General features: G+C 46.3%; 1 protein-coding gene across 1 annotated transcript in view; it reads left to right on the plus strand.

Annotated features, from left to right (window-relative positions):
• The first annotated feature begins 6,100 nt into the window (after nucleotides 1-6,100).
• DHRS7 (dehydrogenase/reductase 7) overlaps nucleotides 6,101-13,795 on the plus strand; it is an 88,905-nt gene continuing 81,210 nt past the window's right edge. Inside the window, exon 1 of the mRNA XM_063947758.1 lies at nucleotides 6,101-6,520. Within this exon, the coding sequence (XP_063803828.1) occupies nucleotides 6,388-6,520 (133 nt within the window). The 5' untranslated portion in view covers nucleotides 6,101-6,387. The remainder of the gene's footprint in view (nucleotides 6,521-13,795) is intronic.

Raw genomic sequence — 13,795 nt, forward strand, 5'->3', positions numbered from 1 at the left:
GCAGAAATTTCTGACAAGTTCTCAACTCCGCTCTATCTGCATGGAAGATCAAATAGGGGCTTTTGTGAGACAAAGCCACCAGTTCAGACACCCGCCTTTAAGGAATTTCAACTCAACCTTACGCAAAGGTTCAAACCAATGAGATTGTAGGAACTGCAACACCACATTAAGATCCCATGGTGCCACTGGGGGCACAAAGGGAGGTTGGATGTGCAGCACGCTCTTCACGAAGGTCTGAACTTCTGGAAGGGAGGCCAATTCTTTCTGAAAGAAAATAGATAAGGCCGAAATTTGTACTTTAATGGAGCCTAACTTTAGGCCCGCATCCACACCTGCTTGCAAAAAATGGAGCAAACGCCCCAGCTGAAATTCTTCCGTAGGAGCCTTCTTGGATTCACACCAAGACACATATTTTCTCCAAATACGGTGGTAATGCTTTGCTGTTACTTCTTTTCTAGCCTGAAGCAGTGTGGGAATGACTTCACTGGGAATACCCTTTCGGGCTAGGATTTGGCGTTCAACCACCATGCCGTCAAACGCAGCCGCGGTAAGTCTTGATACACGCACGGTCCTTGCTGTAAAAGGTCCTCTCGTAGAGGAAGAGGCCAGGGATCTTCTATGAGTAAATCTTGAAGATCTGGATACCAAGCCCTCCTTGGCCAGTCCGGAACAATGAGGATTGCCTGAACCTTTGTTCTTCTTATGATCTTTATCACCTTCTGAATGAGTGGAAGTGGAGGGAACACATAGACCGACTGAAACACCCACGGTGTCACCAGGGCGTCCACCGCTACTGCTTGAGGGACCCTCGACCTGGAACTATATCTCTGAAGTTTCTTGTTGAGGCGGGACGCCATCATGTCTATTTGAGGAATTCCCCAACGACTTGTCAATTCTGCAAAAACCTCTTGATGAAGACCCCACTCTCCTGGATGGAGATCGTGTCTGCTGAGGAAGTCTGCTTCCCAGTTGTCCACTCCTGGAATGAAGACTGCTGACAGAGCGCTTGCATGTCTTTCCGCCCAGCGAAAAACTTTCGTGGCCTCGGCCATCGCCACTCTGCTCTTTGTTACACCCTAGCGGTTTTTGTACGCCACTGCTGTTACGTTGTCTGACTGAATCAAGACTGGCAGAGCGCGAAGATGTTCCGCTTGCAGAATGCCGTTGTAAATGGCCCTTAATTCCAGAATGTTTATACGCAGACAAGCTTCTTGGCTTGACCATTTTCCCTGAAAGTTTCTCCCCTGGGTGACTGCTCCCCAGCCTCGGAGACTTGCATCTGTGGTCACCAGGATCCAATCCTGAATCCCGAACCTGCGTCCCTCCAGAAGGTGAGAACTGTGCAGCCACCACAGAAGGGAGATCCTGGTCCTAAAAGATAGGATTATTTTCCGGTGCATGTCCAGGTGAGACCAGGACCACTTGTCCAACAGGTCCCACTGAAACACCCTGGCATGGAACCTGCCATACGGAATGGCCTCGTAGGCCGCCACCATCTTCCCCAGTAACCGAGTGCATTGAAGAACTGACACTTTTGCTGGTTTCAGAATCTGTTTTACCATATTCTGTATTTCCAGAGGCTTTTCCACTGGAAGAAAAACTCTCTGTAATTCTGTATCCAGAATCATACCCCGGAACGACAGCCGTGTCGTCAGAACCAACTGTGATTTTGGCAAGTTTAGGAGCCAACCATGTTATTGCAGAATCTTCAGTGAGAGCGCAACATTTTTCAGCAATTGCTCCCTGGATCTCGCCTTTATGAGGAGATCGTCCAAGTACGGGATAATTGTAATTTCCTGCTTGCGCAGAAGAACCATCATTTCCGCCAAAACCTTGGTGAAAATCCTTGTAGCTGTGGACAGACCAAACGGCAACGTCTGAAATTGGTAATGACAATCCTGAACAGCAAACCTCAGGTATGCCTGATGTGGAGGATATATGGGAACGTGTAAGTAAGCATCCTTTATGTCGACCGACACCATAAAATCCCCCTCCTCCAGACTGGAGATCACTGCTCGGAGAGATTCCATCTTGAATTTGAATTTTTTTAGAAAGAAATTGAGGGATTTTAGGTTCAGAATCGGTCTGACTGAGCCATCCGGCTTCGGGACCACGAACAGACTCGAATAAAAACCCTCCCCCCGTTGTGACGGGGGTACTGTGACAATGACTTGATTTTGACACAGCTTTAGTATTGCCGCGCATACTACCTCCCTTTCTAGATGAGAAGCTGGCAAGGCCGATTTGAAAAATCGGTGAGGGGGCACGTCTTGAAACTCCAATTTGTACCCTTGGGTTACTATTTCCAATATCCAAGGATCCAGGTCCGAGTGTACCCAGACCTGACTAAAGAGTTTGAGACGTGCCCCCACCGGTGCGGACTCCCGCAGAGGAGCCCCAGCGTCATGCGGTGGATTTGGTAGAAGCCGGAGAGGACTTCTACTCTTGGGAACTTGCCACAGCCTGTGACCTCTTTCCCCTTCCCCTTGTAGCAAGTAAGGAGGACCCGCGTCCTTTTTTGAATTTATTGGGCCGAAAGGACTGCATCTGATAGTGGGGCGTTTTCTTCTGTTGTGCAGGAACATAAGGTAAAAACGACGACTTACCTGCGGTAGCCGTAGATACCAGGTCAGTGAGGCCGTCACCAAACAAGACACTACCGTTAAACGGTAAAGACTCCATAGCCTTCTTAGAGTCAGCATCAGCATTCCATTGATGAATCCACAATGCTCTCCTAGCCGAGACAGCCATGGCATTGGCCCTTGATCCCAAAAGGCCAATATCCCTCGCAGCTTCTTTTAAATACCCTGATATGACCCAGAGTCAAAAGCACGTTATCCCTGTCCAGGATATCTATCTCAGATGACAAGTTATCTGCCCATTTTTCAATAGCGCTACTCACCCATGCCGAAGCAACGGCAGGCCTGAGTAGCGAACCTGTAGTGACATAAATGGATTTTAGTGTATTTTCCTGCTTACGATCCGCAGGATCCTTTAAGGCTGCCGTGTTCGGAGACGGAAGCTCCACCTTCTTGGACAGACGCGATAGAGCTTTGTCCACTGTGGGGGTTGACTCCCACTTTTCCCTGTCCCCCGAGGGGAACGGATATCCCACTGGAATTCTTTTGGGAATCTGTACCTTCTTGTCAGGATTTTCCCAAGCCTTTTCAAAAAGAGCGTTCAGTTCATGAGAGGGAGGAAACGTTACCTCAGGTTTCTTTCCTTTAAACATACAGACCCTAGTATCAGGAACAGCAGGGTCCTTCGTGATATGTAATACGTCTTTTATCGCCATAATCATGTACTGAATGCTCTTAGCCAGTTTTGGATTTAATCTGGCATCACTATAGTCGACACTGGAATCAGAGTCTGTGTCGGTATCTGTATCTGCTATCTGGGTAAATGCACGTTTCTGTGACCCCGAAGGGGTCTGAACTTGTGACAATGCATCTTCCATGGATTTCCTCCATGACTGGTTTTTAGACTCTGATTTATCTAATCTCTTAGTCAACCGAGCCACATTTGCATTCAAAACACTCCACATATTTACCCACTCAGCAGTCGGCGGTGCCGACAGGGTCACTCCCACCTCCTTTTCTGTCCCCACTCCGGCCTCCTCCTGGGAAGAGCACTCAGCCTCAGACATGTCGACACACACGCACCGACACCTACAAACACAATGGGCTATAGGGGACAGACCCACAGCAAAGCCTGTTAGAAAGACACAGAGGGAGTTTGCTAGCTCACATCCCAGCGCCCAACCCGGTACTGAGACTTTACATACAATGCCTCAGGCCTGCTAGCGCTTTTATAATAAAGATAATAGCACCAAATCTATTGTGCCCCCCCCCCCACCCGTTTTGCACTCTGTTACTTGTACAGCAGTGTGGAGGTCAGGGCCAGCGTCTCTGCAGCTTCTGTGGAGAGAAAATGGCGCTGGTCAGAGCTGTGAGGGCTAAGCCACGCCCCCTCACCGGCGCACTTCAGTCCCGCTCAAATCTACATAATTATACTGGCGGGGGTCTATATTTAGTGCCTAGGCACTTTTAATATACTTATTTGCCAGTCAAAACTTCAGTATTCATGCTGCCCAGGGCGCCCCCCCTGCGCCCTGCACCCTGTCAGTGCCGCTGTGTGCTGTTCTGCGCAGTACCTCAACACTGAAGTCTTCTGCCGTCACTGAAGTCTTCTTTTCTTCTTTTACTCATCCGGCTTCTTTCTTCTGGCTCTGCAAGGGTGGTGACGGCGCGGCTCCGGGAACGAGCAGCTACACGCACCAAGTGATCGGACCCTCTGGAGCTAATGGTGTCCAGTAGCCTAAGAAGCAGAGCCTTTGAACTCACAGAAGTAGGTCTGCTTCTCTCCCCTCAGTCCCACGATGCAGGGAGCCTGTTGCCAGCAGTGCTCCCTGAACATAAAACACCTAACATAAGTCTTTTTTCAGAGAAACTCTGGAGAGCTCCCCTGAGTGTGACCAATCTCCCTGGGCACAGAATCTAACTGGAGTCTGGAGGAGGTGCATAGAGGGAGGAGCCAGTTCACACCCATTTAAAGTCTTAAAGTGCCCATGTCTCCTGCGGATCCCGTCTATACCCCATGGTTCTTGAAGCATCCCCAGCATCCTCTAGGAAATGAGAATGGGGTATTAGCCCCATTCAGGGTACAGAATATAGGGATAGCAATATGTGTGATATACACGGAATAGAGATCACACAGCAGCTATGGGCACACACACAGTCACATATACAATGCAGAAATGATTACAAACAATAAAACTGCACTGGACCAGCAATACTAAGTAACTGTTTAAATGACATGTAGAATACTTAAGTGTCCTGTAAATGCACAGCGCTGATGATGCAGGTGGCTTTACAGAGGAGACATTGCCCAGCAGACCCAGAATCAGCTCAGCATGTGTAATGGCGCCCAAACGCTGACACGGAGTGATGGAGACAGAGAGATGCAGCTCCAGGGCGGGAACATTTGCAGTAAATGGCGCCCTGGGGCTGAGGGAGGGGATACGGGTCAGAGCCTTATCCCCTTGCTGGACTTCACCACCGGGTACTGCGGGGCCTAATGTGCCCCTTGCCCTGGTGGTCTAGTGGGGTCCCTGTACGGCCAGAGTGTCCACGCCAGCACGCGCGGCCCGTCTCCTGGAGACCGCGACGGATCGCGATTTTCAGCGGGTCCCGCCTGGGGGACCCTCTTACCTCCTCCCTATGATGCGTACACGCGATCCTGGAGAGCAGCAACGAGTGTGTGTGTGCCCTGAAGAGACCGGAGACCTCCGATGTTAGTACCCGGCAACCAGGGCGCGGGAGTATACAGTGCCGCTGGGGGAGGTGAGATAGCCGCAGCTCGATAGGTCAGCATGACATATAGCACTTCTAAGTGCCTGTGCTGCGGCCCATGTAGTCTTCTATCTTCTTAAAAGCTCTTTTCAGGGCTGCCTAGCGCAGCCCTCCCTGTTAGCTGCCTGCACTGCAGGCACCAACTTACAAAACTGAGCTCCAGTGTCTGGAGGCGGGGACATAGAGGAGGCGGCGCTATACCTCCTGGGAACAGTCAAAGCTTTTAGCCTGTTGGTGCCTCGGATCAAGATCCAACTCTACACCCCAATGTAATTCCCTGTAGAATCAGTGTACCCCGCTGCAGAAATATTAGTACATAGGGTGCGGCCATTTGTAGAGGGGGCGTGGTCATGTATGGTATAGGACGTGGTATAGGGCGTGAAATGTGTCAGCGGGGACTTGTTTGCGGTACTGGCGGCTGTTCCTGAGGGAGAGAAGGGGGTACTGGCGGCTGTTCCCCGGGGAGGGCAGACGGAGCCGCCTGGTACTGACCAGCGCTGCAGTACTTATCCAGATGGTCAATCAATCCGGTACAATAGGTACACCCCTGTTTTAGCTGATATAGACATTAAAAAAACGATACTGTCCCAGCTAAAATGGTCCATTTGGAGAGTGTGCTACCCATACTCTTACATGGGTTTCTATGCCAGCCAGGGGCATATTACACATAATCAATTGCAAGCATTGAACACGTTATATAATCTCCTACTACAGCAGAGCCTGCAGCCATCTCGCCTCCGTAATGCAGTTGTGAAACAGCCCTGAGGACGGAGGGATCATAGGTCCTTTAAGCCACTTGGATCTAGCATCTACCGGAGGACAATGCTGGGCGGCTGCAATGCATGACATGAGGCACGGCGTTCTTCCGGGTTTCCGCTGTATAGTGGGAAGTAGGAGGACTCGAGGGCTGAACCCTCCTATTCCTTCCACCAGGAACTCTACCGTACTAATACTAGGGTCACTGGACAGTCACACAGTGTCAGATCCACTCCACGCGTGACGTGACCCGAGTGTGCGTAGCTTCTTCACGCCTGCCATGGATCTGCTCACCTCATGCATATTACTGGGAGTCTTCTGCCTGGCTTACTGCCTCATACAGCTCGTCAGGCTCATAAGGGCTGATGCAGATCTCACTCTGTTGTGGGCAGAACGCTTTGGTCATTCGCCAGGTAATTAGCTCAGGGGCTATGGCGCCCCCATACACGTGTACTACTTGCGCCTACCTGTGAAGTGCTTTCAGAAAAGCCCGAAAACAAAAAAAATATAAGTTCTGTGTTATAAAAGGCTGAATATAGATAGGCATTTGTAGATGTTCTCTTGCATATAGCTTCTCTCTCAACATTTCTGAGTGGAAGAACAGCACTCTGTGCAGGTACATTGTATAAACTGCATGAGTTTATTAACAAAATGGCAGCGTTTCGGATCTGGTATGTGCAAACAGTTTGACACCCTGGAGTGGGAATAGCTGTGGCAGCGCTGCCAGCATTCTGGCATTCGGGATCCTGGCGTCGGTATTGTGACCGTTAGGTTCATGACGACATACCGGCCCATTTCCTCTAGGGATGCGGTTCCAAATGGTGCACTTGAATTATACATGTGCATACCCTCCAGCTGTACCTTTTTGGCAGGTACAGTACTTTTTTTTTTTTTTTTTTTATGGTCTGTACCGATTTTTGGCTCTCCAAACTTCCATCGAAAGTATAGGAAAAGGGGTGTGGCCCTTTTTGAATTTGTTCTGATTTTTATGTGTAAATTGTTGGAGGGTTTGCATGTGTTCCTTTATATTGCACAGGACTATGGTGTATTTTATACAGTGCATTGCTGTTATTAATCTGGTACATTGTGTGCACTAGCAGTATTTACTATATATAGATTTAGACAACACTAAATTGGTTGTGGGGGAAAGACGGCGCACAGGGCTACCCTATTGCAGGTATAATATATAGATAGACCGGAATACAGATGAATAATAAGATAAATATTCCCCTATTTATGGGCAAAAACAAATTACTGTACTCACAAATGAAAAAAACCCGGCGGTGCTCCCTTAAGTTGTAAAGAACAAATCACATGAATATAGAAGAAGAAAAGACAACTGAGTTGTCTTTTCTTCTTCTATATTCATGTTAATAGGTAAATATTGTGGTATCTGCGCAAAACATACAGTGCTTAAAGCAGCATATACATTTAAAGAAAAAATCACTTATTTTTCAGAAAATACAGTACAGGGTAGATAAAAATGTATTATTGCGCTTACACTGTATATGATGAAACGATTCTAAGTAGAAGTTCTCATGTAGTCAAAGGCATGGAACACTGAGTTGTAGGAGAGTGAATCCTTAGAGGATACAACTGTAAAAAAGAACACTACAATAGTGCAAATACGCTAGTAAACAGAAGATTTCCTTTAATATTCTGTAAGTTCAACTCACAAACACAGGTTTAAAAAAGGCGTGTCACAATTGGGATAGTTCACAGATGGAAGTACTCAGGCGAACCCCAAACTTCTTTTCTTGTAGGGAAGACTGGAATGGAAAAGTGCAATAGTGCAATACCAAATGTGCAAGTATAACAAATTTAATAAGCACAAAATGCACTCACAAACATAGATTGAAAAAAAGCATATAATAAACGACTGGATGGAGGGAGTCACATATACTTATCGACTGATAAGTTCCACAAATGTCCCACAGGGTTCCGGATACTCAGGGGGATTTTCTTTGAAGGTGCTCCAATTCCAAACAGTTCCAGGGTAGCCACAGCTGCTTAATGCATTTCGAACCAACAGGGTTCTTCCTCAGAAGCGTTTAGTGGCTAGATTGATTTAGAGGGCATATATATACCCCCACTTGATTTCCAAATCATTTTCAGGTGTTTGGCAAATTAGTAACAGATGCATCCAAATGAAGCTTTTCATTAATCCATAGACAGGAAGCGGCGATATGCGTTCCACAGCATAATACGTCACTTCCTGTCTGTTAAGAACAAGGACGCGGCGGACTGAGGAATGAAGACAGAACACAGCGTGACGCGCTCCTTCACACGGCGCGTCACTTCCTGTGCAGTGAATTCAACGCTGCTCAAGAGAGGACGGAAGTCATGCGTTCCATCCAGCGGCTATGCGTGTCACACTCCCCAGCACGGCACGTAACTTGCTGTGTTTTGTAAGGCACAGTAAAAACAAAAATGTGTATATTCGTTATATATTGCATCACCTCCGATAGATAAAAACAACAACATGATACAAATAAAATATACTTTAAGACTTATAAAATGTGCGTTCCAATGATGTCCATATATCACAGTTGTATGCGTTCCAGAATGCAGGAAGTGTTCCAAACAGGTAAATAGGCAGGGGTTTAAATGATAAAACCAAAATCTCAAAGGTTTGTTGATCAGTCCATTGAATCCAGATACATGGTACCCAAAAAAGAAAAATAAATAACAATTCTCAAATGCAGAATGGGAAGATACAATAAATGTATTGAGACAGGTATAAAAGAATAAATATGGGATAATTAAGTTAAAAACCACTTCATTTCAAAATCTGTATTCAAACCTTTTGGTTGTAAGGTGCCTAAATTAAAAATCCATCTCATTTCAGATTTCGCCAGCCTACTTTCCATATCCCTAGTTTTCCAGGTTGGCTTAATCTGTTGGATACCTAAAAAGCTTTTTATTTGGCATTCTTTTTTATCATGATGGTTTTTGAAGTGGTAGGAAAGTGAATGAGATTCAAGGCCTTTACGAATATTGTATATATGCTCGGCTAGACGTGTTTTTAAATTCCTACATGTCTTGCCGACATAGAAAAGGCCACAAGCACACTCAATAATATAAATAATATTTTTAGAGTGACAGGTAATAAAATCTTGAATGTTAAAAGTTTCCCCATTTACAGTAAAATTGACAATTTTGCTTTGTGGGCTTTTTACTGTCCGACACATTAAGCACTGGCCCCACCTATGGAAGCCCTTAGTTCTATTACTGACTCGAAAGCCGTCATCTAAGGTACTTCTAACCAGTTTATCTTGCAGTGATGGAGCTTTTCTATATATGAAGGTTGGACCTTCAGGGATTATCTTTCCTAAAATTGGATCCTTTTTTAAAAGGTGCCAATTTTTCTTAAAGATTTTTTCAATATCTTTAAACAAAGGGTTAAATTGACTTATAAAAGCCCAATTAGCTTTATTATCATCAGTGGTTACTTGTTTCGGCTTCTGTATAAGTAGATCTTCTCTTTTTATGTTGCCAACTTTATTTTGTGCCTTTTCAAGTAATTTTTCAGAATAACCTTTAGCTAAAAGTCTTTCAGAGGTTTCTTTTATTTGATTATCACATATCACTGGATCAGTGCAATTTCTTTTTATTCGCATAAATTGGCTGAAGGGGATGCCTTCCAGCCAATTATGATGATGCGAACTCTCTCTTTCTATATAGCTATTCGAATCGGTCATTTTTCTAAACGTCTTTGTTTTAAAACTGCCATTTTCTACATAGATACACAGATCAAGGAATGAAATTTTTTCAACACTATTGTTAAAAGTCAGACAAATGTTAAACTCATTGGCATTTAGTTGATCTGAGAAGACAGTAAGGCTTTCTTCACTGCCATTCCATAAGAACATGATGTCATCAATATATCGATGCCAGGATACCAGACTCGTCCCCAGTTGATGACCACTGAAGATAGTGAGGTCCTCCCAGTAGGCCATGTAAAGGTTGGCGTAACTGGGGGCGAATCTGGTACCCATGGCAGTGCCCACTTGCTGGACGTAATATGCTCCGTCAAAATAAAAATAATTGTTATCTAAGATAAAGGAAATGGCATCCAAAATAAATTTCTTAGTTGCTTCATCATAATTACTTTTATCAAGGAAATAGGACACAGCTTGAATGCCCTTTTCCTTAGTGATAATCGTATATAATGTGCTGACATCAGCACTACATAAAATACTGGAGTCAGTATAAGTGAATTTATCAATAATTCTCAAGGCATCACCAGTATCTTTTAGATATGCAGGAGTTTCTAGTACTAGGGGCTGAAGAAAAAAATCAATTAGTGCTGACAAATTTGAAGTGAGGCTGTTACAGCCCGATATAATGGGACGACCGGGAGGGTGGAGGGGGTCCTTGTGAATTTTGGGCAGAACATAGATGGTAGGGACAGAGGGTTCTTTTATATTGAGAAAGTCATGTTCCTTTTCATTTATTACTCCATCTTGTAATGCTTTGGTGATTAATGCTAATAGATCATTGCTGATCTTCTGTGTGGGATCAGACTTAAGTTTCCTGTATGTATTGCCTGATTTTAACTGTTTCATAATTTCGGCTACATAGTCTGATATATATAGATTTATGAAGCGGACAAAAAACGCACACTCAACTGGTTAGCCAAGCCTCTGCGGCAGCAGGCTACACCCTCTCTGGAGACTGACCACACCCCTATTCATGGGCACCTACCACTGTATTTCCCTGGTGGGCCCTTCAAGCACCAGTCTGACACTGTGCCACAGTTTGATAAAGGATCACACCATATCTGAAGCACGGGATCCGGTCTGAAGATCGACAATGTTTAGGTCGACCACTATAGGTCGACAGTCACTAGGTCGACATGGATGGAAGGTCTAAAGGTCGACATGAGTTTTTCACATTTTTTTTTTTTCATACTTAACGATCCACGTGGACTACGATTGGAACGGTAAAGTGTGCCGAGCGAAGCGGTAGCGGAGCGAAGGCACCATGCCCGAAGCATGGCGAGCGAATGCGGTGCACTAATTTGGGATCCCAGTCACTTTACGAAGAAAACGACACAAGAAATAATAATCCTTATGTCGACCTTTAGACCTGTCGACCTAGCACATGTCGACCTAGAAACCCTGTCGACCTTCCATCCATGTCGACCTAGTGACTGTCGACCTATAGTGGTCGACCTAAACATTGTCGACCTAGATACTGTCGATAAAACGAACCACACCCCTGAAGCACTGCTATATATTTTGCCAATATACTCCTGAAGTTTATCCCAGTTATTTGATAGGCGTGCTGTTCTCCCTGCTTGATATACGGTATAGCTATATTTCTCTTACGTCCTAGTGGATACTGGGGTCTTGTACTTTAGTACCATGGGGTATAGATCGGGGTCTACTGGAGCCTGGCACTTTAAAACTTTCAGTGTATGTGTATGCTGGCTCCTCCCCTCTATGCCCCTCCTACCAGACTCTGGAAAAATGTGTCCAAGGAGCTGGGTGCACTTCTGTGGAGCTCCACCGTTTTTTGTTTTTTTTTCTTTTCTTTAAATTTCATTTAGTTTTTATTTTCGATAGCTCTGCTTTGTGGGACCTAGAGGGGGGACCAATCCAACCTCCTGAGGGTTAATGGTTTGTAATCCAAGCTGACAGGACACTGAGCTTCTGAGGTGCTGGTCACTCATCGTCCGTATGTGTGCCCACACCAGCAGCTAGCTGCCACCCTCTAACAGATGCCGAAGACCAGGTGCGGTGAGTGTTATACCGGGGCCACGGACGTAACTGGCTCAGGGCTATTAGCCCCGCAGTGCTCACTGTCATCTAAGGTTTTGTGTGGACTGTTGAAGACATTTGTGATGTGTTGTATACTTGTGGCCAGTATAGTCTTGTGAGGGACTGCGTGCCATTGCAAGGGGCGAGGCTTCCCGAAGCGTGACCAGCGGCGGGAAGGCGCCATTTCCTACTGCTGCGGATCATCAAGGCTGCATGTACGCTGCTGCTCCAGGACTCATACTGTTGCATATGGTTTAAACTTGTATCAGGGGAGAGCACGCCAGCGGTAACGCTGCTGCACTGATATTGCATACACTTATTTTCATACATCTGTGCTGCTGTGTGCTGGGTCCGCTACTCAGTGTCACTCCAAGGGCTCTCTAGGGTCTGTGTTGGGTTTTGGATAAGGGGGCTGCGCTGTGGTTTTCCTGCATAATGTCTGTGGACTTGGTTATGTGTGCTGCTTGTAATTCTACCCAGTCTTCAGCGTGGTCACTTTTGTGTGAGAAATGTTCCATATCTCCTCAGGGGCCCAGCTCACAGGCACCTGACTGGATAGATAGCTTTAAGAGCATGATTCAAAATGTAAATTCTGAATTGGCTGCAGCTAAAAGAGAGAGACAGGTGTTGAAACACTCCATTGATACTATGGCAGCAGATTCCAGGAAGGCTTCTCAGCCCCCTCTAGTGGCTTCCCATAAATGCTCACTGCCACAGGTTTTCCAGTCTGATTCTGACTCTGATCAGCCAGATGTGGATGATGATATGGACGAGGACAGCTCTATGTCCCCTGAGGTGGATGCTCTCATTTTTTTTGCTGTAAGGGAGGTCCTCCACATACCAGATAAGGAGGCGGAACCAGATGAGGAGTTATACTTTAATGTTAGACCCAGGCCTGGTTAAACCCTGATAGAAAATGTAAGATTCCTCAGAGGTTTTTATCTACCCTTCCCCTTCCAGCTGAGGATAGGAAGGTCTGGGAAAAATCCCCGTCGGTTGATACATCTGTATCCAGACTGTCTAAGAAATTGGTACTACCTGTCCCCAGGGCTGTATCCCTGAAGGAGCCACCTGACCGTAAAATTGAGACAAAGCTCAAGGCAATTTATATGGCAGCAGGCGCAGCACAGCGCCCCACAATAGTTTATGGGTGGATCTCCAGGGCTGTGGTAAAGTGGTCTGATAATATTATTGATTGTTTAGACTCTCTACCCCGGGATGAGATCGTTACTCTGTTGCAACATATACAGGATGCTGCAAATCTTATGAGCGAGGCTAATAATGAGTTGTGTAAGATAAATGGCCGCACTACTGCAATGGCTGTCTCAGCACGCAGAGCTCTGTGGTTACGTCAATGGACGGCAGACGCTGATTCCAAAAAGGGAGTAGAAAATCTTCCCTTTACAGGTGATGCCTTGTTTGGAGACAAATTAAATAAGTGGCTCTCCCAAGCAGAGGCGGGTAAGTCTACCTATCTGCCGTTGGCTGCGCAACCGTCTAGACGTTCTTACACAGGACCCTCCTTGCAGTCCTTTTGTGTGGCAGGGTTCAGAGGCAGGGGCCGAGGGGTCTCCACCACTTCTAGAGGAGCTTGTGGTAAGTCCCGTAAACCTGCACCTGCCGTCTCCCTGGACCAGACCACCGTATTCCCTGCCGCTAAGCCTTCCGCGTGAGTCCTGCCGGGATCCTTGGGTGAGGGACCTTGTTTCCCATGTATACCGGCTGGAATTTCAAACACTCCATCCTCTCAGGTTTTTCAAGTCGGGCTTACCAGCTTTACCCGCAGCAAAAGTTACCTTACAAGGGGGTATTCAAAAACTTTTGCAGACAGGGGTGGTAGTTCCTGTACCTCCTCCGTTACACAACAGGGGTTTTTACTCTAGTCTTTTCTCGGACGTCCTAGTGGATGCTGGGGACTCCGTC

The sequence above is a fragment of the Pseudophryne corroboree genome, chromosome 12 (genome assembly GCF_028390025.1).
Source record: "Pseudophryne corroboree isolate aPseCor3 chromosome 12, aPseCor3.hap2, whole genome shotgun sequence".
Lineage (NCBI taxonomy): Eukaryota > Metazoa > Chordata > Amphibia > Anura > Myobatrachidae > Pseudophryne > Pseudophryne corroboree.